This window comes from Meles meles, chromosome 8, assembly GCF_922984935.1.
Source record: "Meles meles chromosome 8, mMelMel3.1 paternal haplotype, whole genome shotgun sequence".
NCBI lineage: Eukaryota > Metazoa > Chordata > Mammalia > Carnivora > Mustelidae > Meles > Meles meles.
The window spans coordinates 52167000-52186322 of NC_060073.1; the positions used below are offsets into that span (position 1 = coordinate 52167000).

General features: G+C 40.1%; 1 protein-coding gene across 5 annotated transcripts in view; it reads right to left on the minus strand.

Annotated features, from left to right (window-relative positions):
- The window catches only part of ZNF143 (zinc finger protein 143), a 58715-nt gene that overhangs the window by 30390 nt on the left and 9002 nt on the right, over positions 1-19323 (minus strand). The window contains exons 2-8 of one of the 5 annotated variants that reach the window (XM_046014916.1): positions 18144-18219; positions 13105-13223; positions 12811-12903; positions 11884-11967; positions 11283-11366; positions 9654-9850; positions 9017-9091 (exon numbers count right to left, since the gene is read on the minus strand). In XM_046014916.1, coding sequence (XP_045870872.1) covers positions 9017-9091; positions 9654-9850; positions 11283-11366; positions 11884-11967; positions 12811-12903; positions 13105-13216 — 645 coding nt within the window. In that variant the 5' untranslated portion in view covers positions 13217-13223; positions 18144-18219. Of the gene's footprint in view, positions 1-9016; positions 9092-9653; positions 9851-11282; positions 11367-11883; positions 11968-12810; positions 12904-13104; positions 13224-13727; positions 14147-18143; positions 18220-19323 lie in introns of those variants that run through there. The other 4 variants (XM_046014917.1, XM_046014915.1, XM_046014913.1 and 1 more) reach the window with 4 other exon arrangements.

Sequence of the window (19323 nt, forward strand, 5' to 3'; positions counted from 1 at the left end):
AAGCCCAATGTGGGACTCGATCACAGGACTGTGGGATCATAACTTGAACCAAAGGCAGACACCCAACAGACTGAGCCATCCAGGTGTCCCTAGAAGCCATTCTGAAGAGTAAACCTAGATAATGAATGCAAAGGCAGGTATTAACATTTTTTTAAGTTTATTTATTTATTTAACCAAGCCCTACACCCAATGTGGGGCTTGAACTCACAACTCCGAGATCAAGAGTCACATGCTCTTCTGGGGGCCCCAAAATTTCAAAGTAAGAGACTGACCGAGATCAGTTCTGTGTTTTATAAAGAGAACTCTGGTAATGGCGTGCAACAGTGAAAGACAAAAGAAAAAAGAAAAAAGGCAAGGAAACTAAAGTCTGTGTAATCATGAATATGCAGGGAAGAAGTGGTGAAAACCAGCCTAGGAGAATGACCATGGAATAGAAAGCAATAGATGATTCTGCAGATATTTTAAGGACGAAGGCGGACAGAGTCCAAATTTCAAAAGCTAAATGAATAGGCAGGGCTGTATTGGTTATTTCAGTATAGGACAGACATAGTCTTTGTCTAAAGAAAAACCTGATGTATTATCGGGAAATGTCTCAAGGGCAATGGAGAAGCTAGTACCAGTGAAATGCTAATCAGCTTCTAAAACCATCTACAGAAAATGACTTCATTACTATCTTGCTTAATATATATATGTTCTGGGAATTAAGAGAGAACCTCAGCTCTGCCATAAATTCACTGTGTGACCTTCTGCAAGTCAGTAGGGCTTGCTTGTCTGTATAAAGAACACATTGTCCTAAATCAGTGATTTTTTTTTTCTTTTTTAAACTTTTTTTAAGGAGTTAAATTCCTTTGCTAGATGAGATCTTACATAGCATTCTACTGTGCAAAACAGATGAAAGGATTCCTGCCTCTGCTGGCCCAGGCAGGTATGGGTGGCTCAAAGCTCTGCTAGTTCCTGAGGGACGGCAAAGAAACCCTAGGACCAGATCCCACCGAAAAATCAGAGTTTGAAAACCACCATACGTAGGAGAAGATAATGCTAATTCCTTTCTACCTTTAACATTCCAGGGTTCTGAGGAGGTGCAAATCCCACTGGTAAATAAAGGGCGGAGCCTAAGACTGAATTCCAAAGTGACTTCAATACTAAAGAGGTTCACTGCCCTTCCCTGAGGGGGTGCACTTATGTGCTGCGTGGTGGGGGGTGCTTTGCCTGTGTGCTGCCTTGCTGGTCCTCCATGACTATCCAATGAATCAACTATTTCCTATGATTTACAAATAAGAAAAACGAGGCTCAGGGTAGTTAAGTAATGTTACTTGCCCAAGGTCAAAGACTGGGAAGTAGGACTTGAAGCAGATGAGCTCCAGAGTTCAGGCTAGTCAGCCACAGGGCTTCAGGCTGGGGCAGCTCAGCGGTAACTGAAGGGCAGAGCTTCTGTGGCTGCAGTGACTGAGCTGACAGGGCCGTGGAAAACTGGTACTTTTACTGCCTAGCTCAGGACTTGAAATTTTGTTTACTGTAAAGGTCTGATACACTCGGAAGATAGGACTTTTGTTATCTGACGTATGTAAACCTGTATATATTAGGATGTCAATAATTTATATTCTTGGAAAAGGATAAAATTCAAGCAACCTGAAGTATGCTCTCTTTCAAGAGAGGAATTAATCGAAGAAGTGTGGCAACAGAGGGACCTTCAGGGCACATAGGACACATCAGAATTGCCAGGAGGATTTAAAAAAACAAAGGAGTGCCTGGCTGACTCAGTCGGTAGAGCATGTGACTCTTGATCTCAGGGTCATGAGTTTGAGTCCCACACTGGGTGTAGAGCCTACTTAAACAAACAAAAATCCTCCACGACCATTCTAACCATGGTTATTATTGGGTAGTGGTCCTTCACTTTTTATTTTTATCTCTCTGTATCTTGGATTTTTTTTTTTTTTTAATTTGACTTAGAGAGATACAGTGAGAGAAGGAACACAAGCAGGGGAAGTGAGAGAGGGAGAAGCAGGCTCCCCACCGAGCAGGGAACCAGATTCGGGGCTTGATCCCTGGATCTTGGGATCATGACCTGCGCGGAAGGCAGACGCCCAACTGACTAAGCCACCCAGGCGCTTCCCATTTGGATTTTTTTAAGGGTACAATGAGATAAGGTTTTTTTTAAATCTAATTTTTTTTACTTGAGTATAGTTGACATACAACATTGTATTAGCTATGGGTATAGAGCATAGTGGTTCAATGTCTCTATGTGACATGCCACCCTTACAACAGTGTAGCTACCGCCTGTCATCATGCAACACTGACTAGATTCCCTGTGCTGCGCTTTTTATTCCCTCAATGTACTCATTCCATTATTGGAAGCTTGTATCTCCCTCTCCCCTTCACCCATTTTGCCCACACACCCCCACCCCTTCTCTTCTGGCAGCTATTGTTTTGTTCTCTGCATTTAGAGGTCTGATTCTGCTTTTTTGTTAATTTATTTGTCTTGTTTTTTAGATTCCACACACAAATGAAACCATATGGTATTTGTCTTTCTCCTACTTATTTCATTTGGCATACCCTCTAGGTCCATCCAAATTGTCACCAATGCAAGATCTCATTTTTTTTCATTTTACGCTACAAAATATTCCATTTTATATATACTATAATTTCTTTATCTATTCATCAGTCAGTGGACACTTGGGCTGCTTCCATATCTTCACTATTGTATGTAACGCTGTAATAAAGATAGGAGTGCATATATCTTTTTGAATTAGTATTTTCAGGTCCTCTGACATTTTAATCCAATTATTTGGTTTTTTGGTGTTGAATTGTTTAAGTTTTTTAATATATAAATTGGATATTAACCCCTTATTGAATATATCATTTGCAAATATCTTCTCCCATTCAGTTGGCTGTTTTGTTTTATTGATGGTTTCCTTTACTGTGCAAAAGCTTTTTATATTAACATAGTCCCAATAGTTAATTTTTGCTTTTGTTTCCCTTGCCTTAGGAGATCTGGCTACAAAAAATGTTGCCATAGCCAATGTTAAGAGAAATTACTATCTTTGTTCTCTTTTAAGAGTTTTATGGTTTCAGGTCTCACATTTAGGTCTTTTTTTATTTTTAAAGATTTTATTTATTTATTTGACAAAGAGAGAGAGAAAGATCACAAGTAGGCAGAGAGGCAGGCAGAGACATACAGGGAAGCAGACTCCCTGCTGAGCAGAGAGCCTGGTGCGTAGCTAGATCCCAGGACCCTGAGATCATGACCTGAGCCAAAGGCAGAGGCTTAACCCACTGAGCCATCCAGCCGCCCCTCACATTTAGGTCTTTAATCCATTTTCAGTTTATTTTTGTATATGGTATAAGAAAGTGGTCCAGCCACAGCAGTCAGACAAGCAAAGAAATAAAAGGAATCTATATTAGGAAGAAGGAAGTTAAACTGTTACTACTTGCAGATGACATGATACCATATATAGAAAACCCTAAAGATTCCACCAAAAAAACTATTAGAATAAATTAATTCAATAAAGTAGCAGGCTATAAAATTAAAACACAGGGGCGCCTGGGTGGCTCAGTGGGTTAAAGCCTCTGCCTTTGGCTCGGGTCATGATCCCAGGGTCCTGGGATTGAGCCCCGCATCGGGCTCTCTGCTCAGATGCTTCCTCCTCTCTCTCTGCCTGCCTCTCTGCCTACTTGAGATCTCTGTCAAATAAATAAAAAAAATCTTAAAAAAAAACTAAAACACAGAAATTGGTTGTATTTTTATACTCTAGTAATAAAACAGCAAAAAGAGAAATTAAGAAAACCGGTACATTCCCATTGTACCAGGAAGAATAACATACCTAGGAATAAACTTAACCAAGGAGGTGAAGACCTGTACTCTGAAAATTATAAAATACTGATGAGAGAAATGGAAGATAAGACAACAAATGGATTTTCTAAAAGTAAACATGATGATCTTAAAAAAAAAAAGTATGCAGTAACTATCTACATAGTAAGATAATTTGTCATTTTGGTTTTTTTCAATGTACTTCTTTGAAATAATTTAAAAAAGAAACTACTAAACGTATTTTTTTTTTAAATCCTGGGTTCTATCTCAGACCTACTGATCAAATCTCTGGAAAATGATCTTAGTCATAGGTTTTTGTTTTTTTTTTTTAAAGATTTATTTATTTAACAAGAGAGGGAAAGTGTGAGCGGGGGTGGGGGGAGGTTGGGGCAGAGGGAGGGGAAGCAGACTCCCCACTGAGTGTGGAACCCAACTCAGGGCTCAATCCCATGACCCTCAGATCATGACCCAAGCCTGAGATGGAGGCTTAACTGACAGAGCCACGTGCCCCAGTCAGGGGTTATTTTTAAAAGTTCTGTAACTCAAGGGACACCTGGGTGGCTCAGTGGGTTAAAGCCTCTGCCTTCGGCTCAGGTCATGATCCCAGGGTCCTGGGATCGAGTCCCGCATTGGGCTCTCTGCTCAGCAGGGAGCCTGCTTCCTCCTCTCTCTCTGCCTTCCTCTCTGCCTACTTGTGATCTCTGTCTGAAAAAAAAAAAGTTCTGTAACTCAATCTCATGTTTGCCCCTGATTAATAACCACTGAGCAAATATAGCTTCCTTTTAGAGATGAAAAGGACAGGCTTAGAAAAGCAAGGTTTGTTTACTCAAGATCACATAGCTAGATAAAAGTACAGAAAATATACATGGAATAGGATCCACACTCAAACTGCCTATATATTCAGGCAAGTGTGGGGGTAATCACCCAACCCATGTTCTGGGAGATCTGCCACACCAGCCACAGAGCCTGATAACCAGAACAGATGGTGTATACAAGGCTGACCAGTAACCTATGCCTTACATGGCTCAACTTAAAAATCAAGCTAAGTCCACAAACTTTCCTTCCCTGGAATATGACCCGAGAAATAAAGGAAAATCTTGAGTTAGTTGTGGGTGGTAAACCTGAGAAAGCATGGCTGTGATGAGCCGTATGCAAATACTATGAAAACAGAGGACACCTGTCTGCAAAGAAAGCAGAGATGCCATGGAAGAGGGGAGGAGGAAGAGAAAGTAGTGAGATCAACCTCCAGTCCTGACTTCTTTGCAATTCTGGTTCCTGTGAAGCCTGGCTATCCATCAGTTCATGCTCTTGGCTTCTTATAAGCTCTGCTGTATCCTTACAACATCTCTTTCTTCCTAAACTGGCTTCACTGGCTTTCTGTACTTTCTATTAGATTAAAAGTCATATCTGATTAAATCAGATCTGATCTGATTAAATAGCTATCTGATTAATATCTATCTGATTAAAAGTACCAAGCCAAAGCACTTTGATCTCCAATATTTACAATTAGTTTCAAATGAAGTTAAAATAAACTAATGGCTACCATGAAAAAAAGCCTTAGTATTCTAGTATTCTCAGTATTCATGTTGTAAAGTATGAACAATGTCATATAATACTTACATAGTTACAAATGTTCTCATATGTTACCTAAATGTCAACCAAATGAAAATCTCATTTGGTTTTCATAACCTCATGAGATGGGCAAGGCAAGTTATTCTCATTTGCCGGATGAGAAAGCTCAGATCCAGAGAAGTCAAGCGATTTGCTCAGTCACACAGCTACTACATGGCAGAGTAGAAACTACATGGACTTTTTATTACATATGTGTGCTACTTTAATACCATGCTGTTTTCTACTTAACTAAGGGTGGTACAGCATGAGGGCAATGAGAGCAGTCAGAGTCTCCCCCAAATACCTATCTATCAGCCTTACAGTTCCCACAAATGAATACTTGGGCATTCTTAAATCGAGTACTTTAAATCATGGTTTTCAAAAATTTGGCACTACTGATATTTTGAACAGGATAATTCTTTGTTGTGGGGGCTGTCCCATGCCTTGCAGGACATCTACCCACTACATGCCAGTAATATTCCCCCAACTGTGACAACCAAAATTGTCTCCAGACATTGCTAACTGTCTTCTGGTGGTGGTGGGGAGGGGGGAGTTTTGCGCACCCCCATGAGCACAGCTTCTTTAGATCCTCTAGGTCTTTCATGTCTTATGAAATCTGGTTTCATGCAAGAGCAACTCAGCAGCACAATTAGTATGTTTATGTCATAGATGAAAGAAAGATTTCTAAACTGTAAGCATCAGAATGAAAAAAAAATTTAGAGCTTTGAAACAAGACTACTTACAAAAAATCTACTGTATTAGCTACAGATCTCTTTATTTAAAGTTCAGCCAGGCATGGAGTTAAAAGTTCTTAAGCATTCTGGCAGAAGGGGGAGTACCAAGAGGAGATGCTGCTTATTTGCAGTGGTTCTTTTGCAATATTTGACCTTTTAATACTATGTACTGGACTCTCAACGTCAACTACAGTACTAAATTGTATGAAAGGATGGAGGATTCATGAACTTCTGGCCCAGCATTAATGAAGAGAAATAGGAGTCACAGGTGTAAGCCATGTATATAGTTAAAAATGTTCTAGGGGCATCGGCACAGCTAAGTTGGTTAAGCATCCGACTTTCGATCTCAGCTCAGGTCTTGATCTCAGGGTTGTGAGTTCAAGCCTGGTGTTGGACTCCACACTGGGCCTGGAGTCTACTTCTAAAAAAATATGTCCTACTAATGATGAATTATATGTTGGCTAACTGGAAAAAAAAAAAAAAATATATATATATATATATATATATGTGTGTGTTCTAGTAACCACATTTAAAATGTAAAAAGAAACAGGTGAAACTAACTTTAGTAATTCTTTTATTTAACTCAATGTCTAAAATAATATTTCACCATACAATCAATATGAGAAATTATTGAGATATTTTACACTCTTTTTCTCATAATAAGTTTTCAAACTCCTATATGTATTTTACACTCACAGCACATCTTAATTCTGAGTGGCCACATTTCAAGTGCTCAACAGCCACATGTGGCTACCACATCGGATAACTGTAAAGGGAAGGTACAAAAGGCAAAGGAGAAGAAGCTACAGCTACAAAAAAGAAATCTATTCAACTTCCTTTTGTTTCCTTGTCTACTGGCACCAACACCAAATGGTTATATGTCTGCAATAATAGGGCTTTTTATGACATTTTCCTTTAGCAGTACTGAATTTCTAGTTATGTTTCTGGATTCAGAAATAATTATTAATGATAATAGAACTTTAAAATAAAGATTTTATTTATTTGACAGCGAAAGAGAGAAAGAGTGAGAGAGAGAGAGCACAAGCAGGGTGAGTAGGAAAAGGAGAAGCAAATTCCCCTCCAAGCAGGGAGCCTGATGCGCGGCTCCATCCCAGGACCCTGGGATCATGACCTGAGCCAAAGGCAGACGCTTAACTAACTGAACCACCCAGGCGCCCCTGTAATAGACAGACTTTCATGGTTACAGTATGTTATACAGCCCTCATTTTTTTAAGACCCATTCTATATTACATTACAAGTAACATAAAATCTATGTTTATTACAAGTGTAGCTACAACTGTCTCTCTTTAAAAATATTCCATTATTTAAAAACTTAAGTGTTAGTCACTAATAACAGACAGACTCCAAGGCACTGACCAACATCTCTTGAATATATTCATACCCCATTTGCATTTTAGCAGAACTTGACTTGGTGGATTTGACATACTGCAGTACAAAAAATATTTCTCATTTTATGACTTCAAAGACTTGAAAATTTCACCAAGAATCACACAGTATCAAAGCTGATGGGCTTGGTGAATTGCCAACTACTGTCCATACTACTGCCCCTTCATGATACCACTTAAGAAAAGAAACAGAAATGCTGGCTCTTCACCAATGTTCAGAAGTATCACATTTCTGGGGGTGCTTGGGTGGCTCAGTTGGTTAAGCATCTGCCTTTGGCTCAGGTCATGATCCTGGGGTCCTGGGATCGAGCCCCACATCGGTCTCCCTGCTCTCCAGGAAGCCTGCTTCTCCCTCTCCTACTCATCCTGCTTGTGTTCCCCCTCTCGCTCTGTCTCTCTCTGACAAATTAATAAATAAAATATAAAAAAAAGAAGTATCACATTTCTACCAGTGATTTCAGTGATTCCTGTCATTTAATCATTTACTATTATTATAAATATAAAATCTTCTCTGTAACTTCTAATACCGCGTTAAGTGGTGATACTAACGTTCAAGTTAAAATTGTGGCCTGGAAGGAATCACTTTAGAATAGGAGTTAAGTATGATAAAACTGTCAAAGAATGTGAACAACTGCCACGAGGGAACAATCAGCAAACTATTAGAGGTAGCTGCTGAGAAAATAAGGCGCAGCATTAAAGCAAGAATATTCTGTAATGATTATATAACTCCCAAACACCTACCAAACACCCACTCCCCACACAAACAGGTAATTCAAAGCAGAATCCTGAATTATGCCAGTTTGGGATTTTTGTCTTGTATATCTCCCAGAAAGCATCTGTGACTACTTCACACTTAGTATAAAACTTTTAGAGACACTGCTGCTGTGGGCTGTTGTTTGGGTAATGGATGCCCAATGACTAGACCCAGGGTGAGCATCTGAATTAAGGATAGCCAACCCGTGGCCATGTGCAGCCCAGGAAGCAGTCTGGTACAAAAAGCATAAACAGCTTTGCCCAGTAGGAACAAAGATGATTAGCAAGGCTGGACCTTCTCTATGGAGGTTGAAAAGGAAAGTATATAGGGAAACAGGTGGAAGCAAAAGAAACAAAAAGACATAACGAGCAAAGTAGGGAGGGTGAGTTAGTCACAGTAATGGTGGGCCCCAGAGGAAGGATCCATAACCCGCCATGCCTGCCTCCAAAACTGCCTTGGATTCCAGAACATAAACTTCATTGGGATTTCTGGGGTACTTTTATTTCTTTAGTGCCACTGTGGATCCATAATAAATCCTGAGACCGGAGGTAGTTCGAGAAAGCTACTGCCTAATACGTACACTCTTTCCCTGGAAAGATCTTCCTATAGAGGTAGTGAGTTATCTACTCTTGCTTTCATTCACAGAAGGGCCTTCAAATGCTAAGGGAAAGAAATTCTTCTGTAAAAAAGTAGCTCTACATACCTGCATTTTTTTCTCTTGTTCGTTTTCTCCAATCATCCCAGTACCTGTTACACTTTCACTGCCATCAATGGATACCTAGAGGAATAAAATAAAGCTTTAGAAAGTTTCACCTTTTGACATTTCTTTGGGTGATAAGTACATACGGATTCATTATCATTTATTTTTTTTGTGTGTATGAAATTTTCTACTATAAAAAGTGGGGAAAAGAAACCTTTTAAATTGTATGAAAGATAAATGTTCCGTGCAAGGAAAAAAACCAGTACTTTTGATATAAAACTTAACTGAGACTTTCCTTCACTTTTTCCAATTTCTAATTTCTGCTTCTTAATTCATAAGCTGTTCCATCTATACTTTATTATTTATTTTATGGCACTCATCCTTGAATATATCTTACTGTGACTTATCAGTCCCCATTTCTTTTCTATAAGCTCTTATTCCATTCCTGTTATCTGTACTTAACTATTTTTTCCTACACTTCACTTCTTTTAAGATAAATGCTGATCTCCTTAAGGCTGTCTGATTTTGACTTTGAATTGCTAGTTTCTTCTTCGATAAAGTAGACTTTTTTGTGGTTTTATTTTAATGAAAAGTAAAGAAGCTATATCTGGGATGTTCTTCACATCATAAAACGCTGTACCTTTGCTGCATACTGTTCCAGAGCACTGATGGTGTCGGGGTCAATCGTGGCATCTCCAGTGTGCAGACCTGCCACCGTTCCATCAGCCTGAATCGCCAAGATGGTGTCAGACTGCGGGACCTGCACCGCATGGTGGATGTACGCGGTGGTGCCGTCTTCCAGCTGCACTGCCTGTAAGGCACTCTGGTCATAACTGTCTGGGGGAGGGGAAGAGAAGGGCATGAAATTATAGGTAGTCTGACAGAGTTATACATACAAAGGAAGAAGGGAAGGAACTTTGGCTGAGTAGGTCCATGTGCCTCACATGTGTGCTCTCCTTCAACTCCTCACAACAATTCTGTGAGGTGGGTGTATGTACCACCCTCATTCGGGAAAAGGGAAACTGAGTTTTGGGGGAAGTAAAGTCACTTTCCTTAGGAACTAGAAAATGGAAAAAACTAACAATTAACAGTCAAAATCAGTATGTGGAGGAACCAGGATCTCAACTCATGCCAGGATGACTCCAAAGTCTATGGACTTTTTTTTCCCTTCTAAATAAGCATGTTAAGATATATAGAGCTTTGTGAAATCATAAATCTAGACAATCACAATGAACCTGTGATTAAGTCCCCTTGCCAAAGAAAAAAATTCAGAGTTTATGTCTTCTTAACTTGAATTAAATTACTGACAAATTTAAGTATTCCAAATTTTTAAAAATTTCCCCCTTTGGTTTCACAACTAAAGTCTTTCTAAAACATGTAATGTCATTCTATAATATACTCTATAAGGTAATAATAGCTCACATTTTTCAAGCCTTTACTAGGTGACAAATAGTGTGTTTTACATACGTTTGCACATTTTGTCTACGTAACTACCCTATGATGTGGATACTTACTCTAACACTCATTTTACGAGGATGAAACTGAACCACAGGTTAAATAATTTGAACAAGGTCACACAGCTAAAAGACAGCAGGCCCAGATTTGAACCCAGACAGTCTGGCTTCAGAGCTATGTTCATTACTCCTATGCATTCCACCTCAAACCCCTGGGCCTCCCTACACGAAGTTAATAAGTATTAACATTTTTGCCACACTGGCTCCAAATAAATTTAAAATTTTTACTTCGTCTTAAAGACCAACATAATAGGCAAAGGATCTTGCTTAAAAATTATATTCAAGGGGTGCCCGCGGGGATGGCTTGGTCAGTTGAGCGTCTGCCTTCGGCTCAGGTCATGATATCAGGGTCCTGGGATTAAGCCCCACATTGGGCTCTCTGTTCAGCATGGAGCCTGCTTCTCCCTCTCCCCCCCAGCTCACACTCTCTCTCTCAAATAAATAAAATCTTAAAAAATATATATTTAAGAGGGAAAAAATCAATAATTTAAATTTCAAATGTTTAATTTTATATTCAAATAGTCGCCTCTACTCAAAGTCTTTCAGAGACCAGGGGTTTGCCCTTCCAACCTGTTACTGGGCAGCTCAGACGATCAGAAAGTTTTTCCTTGGACTGTGCCCAAATCCGCCATCTTGTATTTCAGAGAACAAGTACACATCTTCTTATATGTGACAGCATTTCAGCAAATACAGGCAGGTCTTACTTTTCCCGCACCCCCACTCCTCCCTTATTCCTATTTCCAAAGTTAGTTTACCTTTGGAGGTATGGTGAATAAACGCTGTCGTTCCATCTTCTAGTTGCACTGCTTGACCATCCTCTAAACGCAAACTGTCCCCTGCTCAAGAACAATGATTACATTTAGATCCCATGTTTCCTAACGACTGGATAACTCCGCGATAAGAGTCAATAAACCATTAAACGCATTGTAAAAACCTATACGTGCTTTAGGAGTCCTTGAACACTACAGTATTTTCAGTAAAGCTACTCTGAGTGTTAGTAAAAAAAATAGAATACTTGCTTTAGGAATATCTACTAGTGAGTAAGGAGAGTTGAAAAAAGAGGGGGATAAAAGAAAATGAGAGACATGCGGGAGTGAGCTCAAGTGACAGAAATATTCATGTAGGACTGTTGTCCATTTATCTCCAGAGTGCGGTCCAGTAATTTCTTTTCTATGACTTTTAAGACAAAGTCTCAATGAAGTCCAAATGGTCTTTAGATCCTCTCTTTGCCACCTACTGATTTCCCCTTTCAAAAGAAGGACTAGAGACCTGAACCAAGTTTACACAAGTAAGAGGTAGCTGGAGGCAGCAAATACCGAAGGATGAGAATCAGGAGCTTAAGTATCAAATACTTACTACTTTTAGGTATGGGTACATGTTGAACGTAGGCAGCAGAACCATCCTCCAGCTGAATGACCTGGCCATCTATGAGTTTTCCATCTAGAACAAAAGATTTAAGCCAATAAATTAGCCCAAGCAAACATTTGAAACTTTATACAATTTCAAAATGGTATCAACTATAAAAACATACACTACTTAAGATCATGTTCATCTTGATTCTTCCCTCAATGTTCTGAGGCAATTCAAAAACACATCCAGTGATCCTACAGAAAGCAGAAAATCCTCCCTCAGCCATTCTTCCTCCCCTCCAATTTTCAATTAATTAAGTTCAAGAGGAAGAGTGGCTCATCACGGAAAGCTATGGGAGCTGAATCTCTTTACCTTTCAGAGCCACTTAGGAACAGTGACCTTGACTGGCTGGGAAGCTGAAACTGAGAAGACTGACAGATTCCTCAGTGCATCTGAGGCCAGATGTTCTTCTCACTCCTAGGTGTTATTCATCCCTCAACTATGCATACATGCATTCAGTAGGTTCCCATAAAAACAAGGAATTGGGAAAACTGAGCTAGTTCTTGGCAAAAGTAAACGCTGATTTACAGATAATGTTACATAAGCAAAACCAAACGTCTATACTTCCATGCATATTTTGTAAAGACATTACATGATGACTTGGAAGTAAAAAAGCAAAAGGGGTCTTACTAGAAAGTGGTTGGGGACACCCCCCATTAATTTTGACACCCCAGAGTATATTCCAAATGTCTCAAAGGTTGTCCCCAAATTATCAAAACAAATTTAAGTGAACCTGAAACTACTGAAAACTACCATATGCAATACAGAGACTTAATGATGGGCCGGGAAGGGGGGCGGGTAGTTGCTAGGTGCTCCAACTCTGAGGTTACGAATTGCTGGTATTAACCAATGGACTGTGTATGTGGCACGTACCTTTAGAATTATGTTGTATATAAGCGGTGGAACCATCTGCAAGTGTTACCGCTTGCAAGCTTACACCTTCCATATTCTCTAAATTGTCACCATCTATTATAAAAAAAAGTTATTTTCTTTAGATAACTATCAAACGTACGTGCTGTCTCAATTTTTTAAATGAAAATCAGGCATAAGGCAGATTGCTTAAGACTCAAATGGGATTTCTTCTAGCATTTACAAAAAATATTTCCCTGCCCTCCTGTACCCAGTGTCCACGGCAGGGACATGATCCCCTCAAATGAAACTGCTCACCTGCCACCGTTACTGCCTCTGTCAGGCACAGGGTAACGTGTTGAGCCTCCATTCCTCCTCCAGGAAACTCTGTCATTCCCTGAGAATCTCGATTTATTTGGGCTAACAACATTTTCTACCTTGAGGAAAAATAACAGGCACTTGAGAACAAAGAACAATGCAAATAAAACAAAAATGACAAAGAATATTTAGGAACCACAGAAATGTGCTACAGAAATAAACAGTGTTTGAAATAAGCATCCACAGTCCAAAGCACGCGTTTCATAATCCATCAGTAAACTACTGGGCACACTGACAACTCTGGCCTATCGGTTTTGTCCCATGTCTAGTTTTCACAACTTTGGGTTTAACATAAGATTCCCACTTATTCCCACAATCCTATTGCCTCGATCTGCAGAGAGCTGCCCTGCTTCTGGCCACTTCTCACTTTGCCATCACTGCCCTAATTCAAGCCACTGCCACCTCTTGCCCACATGACTGCCACACTACAGCATCCTAATGGGTCTCCCTGGGGGCCCTGTGACCTCCCCGCGGTCTCTTACCAACACAACAGTCACTGTGCCCTTTAGAAGGGAAAAGTTAGATCCTGTCCCTCTGCTGCTCAAAACCTTCTGATAACTTACCAGAGTAAAGCCGAAAGTCTCCACCCTGGCCGATGAGCCCAATGATCTTGCCCCGCACTTCCTACTGCTCTCCATCTCATTCATTTCATTTCAGCCACACTGGTGTCCCTCCTTCTGCTCATAAAGGGTGATGTTGCCTCGTGACCTTTACATTTCATGTTCCTTCTGCCTGAAACATGCTTTAGTCTCTTCATTGTTATTCCTCATTTTCTTCAAGTCTTTGTTTACTGTTGTCACCCCAATGAGAGCTTCCTTCTTCACTTCAAGCTGCACCTCCCAACCATGATATACCCTAGCCCTCTTCCCTCCTTTATTATATTTCTACATAGCACTTAATATTTGACATATGATGTATATTTAGTTTGTTTCTTTTGGTTTTTTATTTTAGAGGGAGAAGGGGAGGGATGAAGAAGGGCAGAGGGAGAGGAGGAGAGATAATCTTTTTCTTTTTTTTTTTTAAGATTTTATTTATTTATTTGACAGACAGAGATCACAAGTAGGCAGAGAGGCAGGCAGAGAGAGAGGAAGGGAAGCAGGCTCCCTGCCAAGCAGACAGCCCGATGCGGGGCTCTTCGATCCCAGGACCCTGGGATCATGACCTGAGCTGAAGGCAGAGGCTTTAACCCACTGAGCCACCCAAGCGCCCCAAGGAGAGAGAATCTTAAGCAGGATCCACGCCCAGTGCAGAGGCCAATATGGGGCTCAATCTCATGACTCTAAGATCATGACCTGAGCCAAAATCAAGAGTCGATGCTTAACTGACTGAGCCACCCAGGTGCCCCTATTTAGTTCGTTTCTTATCTATTCTTCCCTCACGAGAATGCACTGGGATTTTTATCTGCTTGCTCACTGCTGACTGACACATAACAGACATACAACAGGTGCTAAATAAATAGATGAATGGCTCTTTTACCAGTCACCATCACAACCTCCTTCCTCTCTTTTCCTACTTCCAGGTCCCATTATTATCTCTGTGGGCCTTGAGTTGCTTCAAACAGGAGATGGGATAACTTAGCTGCCTTGTGCCAAGACCAGAGGATCTCCTGAGGACTTGCCAGGTCTAAAGATCTGATTTTAGTGTCAATATTTAAAACAACAATGTTCAGGGGCGCCTGGGTGGCTCAGTGGGATAAGCCGCTGCCTTCGGCTCAGGTCATGATCTCGGGGTCCTGGGATCGAGTCCCGCATCGGGCTCTCTGCTCAACAGGGAGCCTGCTTCCCTCTCTCTCTCCCTCTGCCTGCCTCTCTATCTACTTGTGATCTCTCTCTGTCAAATAAATAAATAAAATCTTTAAAAAAAAAATAAATAAAACAACAATGTTCAGAAAGTAATAATTTGCAATTATATTCATGATTACTTGGAGATTTTTGTTTTAGAAATCCTTTGTATTAAAGCCAGAAACGGTAGTTTAGGCTCACAGAAAAGAATCACCACTGTGATAAAAGTAAATCAAGGACTGACTTTTCAGGGAGTCCTGAAAGATTCCCACCCACAACTGTTCACGGAGCAGTCTGAAACCTCAACACTTCCTTGCTGCCTCTAAGGGCTAACAGAGAAGTCTCAAAGTAATACTAGTATTCTGCAGTGAAGATGCCTGGTAAGAATAGGATTGGGAGAGGTTAATTTTCGAAGAAGTTCTCTCACTCTGTAATGGAAATAAATTAAGATGAGGAAATGGAAGGGAAACACCTATAAAGATGTAGTAAGTAAGCACTGTGATTTCTGGAGTATTCTAGAAGATGAATTTTTTTAAAAGGTAGATTACAAGATAGTTTGGGTCATAATGTTAAGAAATGTCTAAGGTTTGTCATTTTCATTCAATTACCTACAATCTCCAAATAACTACAATATATATTATCAATAGGTAACTAACACATCTGCAATAAATAAAAGTTCTCCCTTGCCTGAAAGCTGGTCAACTGTTAAATTTCTTTAGGAAGGCTTCAGCCTTCCTACCTACAGTTTCGACCTAATGGGGGAAAAAAAGCTACATTAACTGAAAGAAGGGACAACTGTTTCCTGGACACAAACTGGTGGTAAATACATGAAGGAGTGATGGGAGAAAGGGCTTAGAGGAGTTCAAATGGCACAATTACCAGAGATAATAAGTGATGGCAGGTATACAGTGCATTTTCTTTTTAAAAAGAAGACTAGGATACAAAGGCCCTGTTAGAAAATGATCACATGGGGGGAAACAGGACAGTGAAGAAAAGGCATAAATGAGCCAGAGACCCAACACTCTGCTGTTGCTCACACCCTATCCATCACGTCTTCTTGATCATTTCTGTCATTGACATTTTCGGGATGTGTGGAAATGAATTGTGAGATACACACAATATCTTAGAAAGGGACACCTTATGAAATGTAGTCAATTTCATGTGCTTTAATAATGAATCGTGGGGGGCGCCTGGGTGGCTCAGTGGATTAAGCCGCTGCTTTCGGCTCAGGTCATGATCTCAGGGTCCTGGGATCGAGCCCCGCATCGGGCTCTCTGCTCCGCGGGGAGCCTGCTTCCTCCTCTCTCTCTGCCTGCCTCTCTGCCTACTTGTGATCTCTCTCTCCGTCAAATAAATAAATACAATCTTAAAAAAAAAAAAAAAAATAATGAATCGTGAGCCAAAATCAGACACAGAAGAGGCTATCCTGAAGCACCACAGGAAACTCCAAGAAGACACAGTATGTAATAAACAAACTCCCTGCCTTTCTGGAAGATAATAATACAGGTTGGCCTAAGAAAAACAAACATACCATGGGGCGCCTGGGTGGCTCAGTCGGTTAAGCATCTGCCCTCAGCTCGGGTCATGATCCCAGGGTCCTGGGTTGGAGCCCCACATCAGGCTCCCTGCCCAACAGGGAGTCTGCTTCTCCCTCTTCCTCTGCCCTTCCCCCTGCTTGTGCTCTCTTGTGCTCTCTAATAAATAAAATCTTAACAAAAAAAAAAGACAAATACTGCATATGAGGTATCTAAAGTAGTCAAACTCTTAGAAAGTAGAATGGTGATTGCCAGGGACTAGGGGATGGGGAGAAAGGGACTTGTTCCTCCCTAGAGATGCATTTTTGCAAGATGAAAACTTTCTAGAGGTTTGTAGCACAACACTGTGTATAAACACTACTGTACTGTACTTAAAAATGGTTAAAATGTAATTTTATGTTCTGCTTTTTTACCATAATCTTTTAAAAAAGAACTAGGTGGCTCAGTTAAGTGTCCTGGGATGGAGCTCTGATTTAAAAAAAAAAAAAAACCACACCAAAAAAACAAAATAAAAATGACTTTACTGATGTATAATCCACATACCACAATATTTACCCAATTAAGGTATACAATTCAATGGCTTTAGTATTCAAAGTTGTACAAACACCACAACCTATAGTCAGAATATTTTTATCACTTTCACCCCAAAAAGAAAACCTCATTCCCACCCTACCCCCTAAAGCTCTAGGCAATCAATCACTAAGCTACTTTCTATCTCTACAGATCTTCTTCTGGATATTTCACATAAATGGAATTCCACAGTATGTCATCTTTTGTGACTGGCTTCTTTCACTTAAAATGTCTTCAAGTTTCGTCCATGTTGTAGCATAAATCAGTATTTCATTCTTTTATTGCTGAATAATGGTCCATTGTGTGAATGTACATTTTATTTATCCAATCATTTGAATTGTTTGTATCTAGATATTTGAGCCATTTTACACTGTTTGGCCATCATGAATAATGCTACAAACACTGGTGTACAAGTTTTTGTGCGGACATAGGTTTCACATCTCTTGGGGATATGTAAGTAAGTAATTGCTGGGTCATTTGGTAACTCTATGCTTAAATTTTGAGGAACTGTCAAACTTTTCCAAAGCAGTTGCACCATATTACATTCCCACTAGCAATGTATCAGCTTCCAATTTCTCAATTTCTCAGCTAACAGTTTATCAGTCTTTGATTATAGCCATTCTTGTGTGTATGAAGTGTATTTCATTGTGATTTTGATTTACATTTCCCTTATGGCTAATAATGTTGACCATATTTTCATATGCTTACTGACCTTTGGTATATCTTCTTTGAAGAAATAGCTACTCAGTGTAGCTATTTTTTTTTTTTTGTCTATTTTTGCCTGTCTTTTAAGTTAAAAAAATTTTTTTTAAATTTTAAGTAGGCTCCATGCCCAATGTGGAGCTTGAATGCAAGACCTCAAGATGAAGAGTGCACGCTCTACCAATTGAGCCAAACAGGTGCCCTGCTTTCTCTATTTTTTAAAATGGGTTGTCTTTTTATTGTGGAATTGTAAGAGTTCTTTATATATTTTGGATATTAATCCTTTATCAGATGGAGGATTTGCAAATATTTCCTCCTATTCTGTGGGTTGTCCTCCTATTCAGCCTCAAGGAATACAGTATCAACAAGGGATAAAATAAAAGATGCTCACCTTGAAGAATCTTCAGATTTTTAGTTTTGATACTTCTACTCTTGGTATACTTCATTTTCCAAACCACCAATTCAGTCTGGGAAATGGACACCATTTTCAAATTCAGTGCATATTATGGAAGATTTTAAATCTTTATTAGCAGTTAGTGTCCTTTTTTCAAACTAAATATTATCTCGAACCCAAATATAAGAAACAGCTAAAAGTAGCATTTTATTATAAATGCACTTTTTAAAAAAGATTTTATTTATTTATTTGACAGAGAGAGACACAGAAAGAGAGGGAACCCAAGCAGGGGAAACGGGAGAGAGAGAGGCAGGCTTCTTGATGAGCAGGGAGCCCTACACAGGGCTCGATTCCAGAACCCTAAGATCATAACCTGAGTCAAAGGCAGACACTTAATGACTGAGCCACCGAGGCACCCCCATAAATGTATTTTTTAAAAGATTTTTTTTAAATTTATTTATTTGACAGAGAGAGATCAGAAGTAGATAGAGAGGCAGACAGAGAGAGAGAGGGAAGCAGGCTCCCCGCTGAGCAGAGAGCCCCATGCGGGACTCGATCCCAGGACTCCGAGATCATGACCTGAGCCGAAGGCAGCGGCTTAACCCACTGAGCCACCCAGGCGCCCCCATAAATGTATTTTTTAAAAAGACTATTTAATTAGACAGAGAGGGAGAGAGCATCAGCCAGGGGAGAGGCAGAGGAAGAAGCTGACTCCCACTGAACAGAGAGCCCGACAGGGGTCTGGATGCAGAAGGCCCGCAATCACCACTGGAGCCAAAAGCAGACTCAACAGACTGAGTCACCCAGGCGCCCCATAAATGCATTTTTAAGTGCAACCCTTCGACTTTACTCACTCAATGAGAATTAGACTACTTAAATTCAAAATTTCAAATCAAGGTAATATATGCCAATAGCAGGTTTATACACCCAGTATACTGAATAACCAAAAGAAACAAAAAGACAGGGGCACCTGGGTGGCTCAGTGGGTTAAAAAGCCTCTGCCTTCGGCTCAGGTCATGATCCCAGGGTCCTGGGATCAAGCCCGGCATCGGGCTCTCTGCTCAGCCGAGAGCCTGCTTCTTCTTCTCTCTCTCTGCCTGCCTCTCTGTCTACCTCTCTGTCTACTTGTGATCTCTGTTGAATAAATAAACAAGTTAAAAAAAAAAAAAGCCAACAT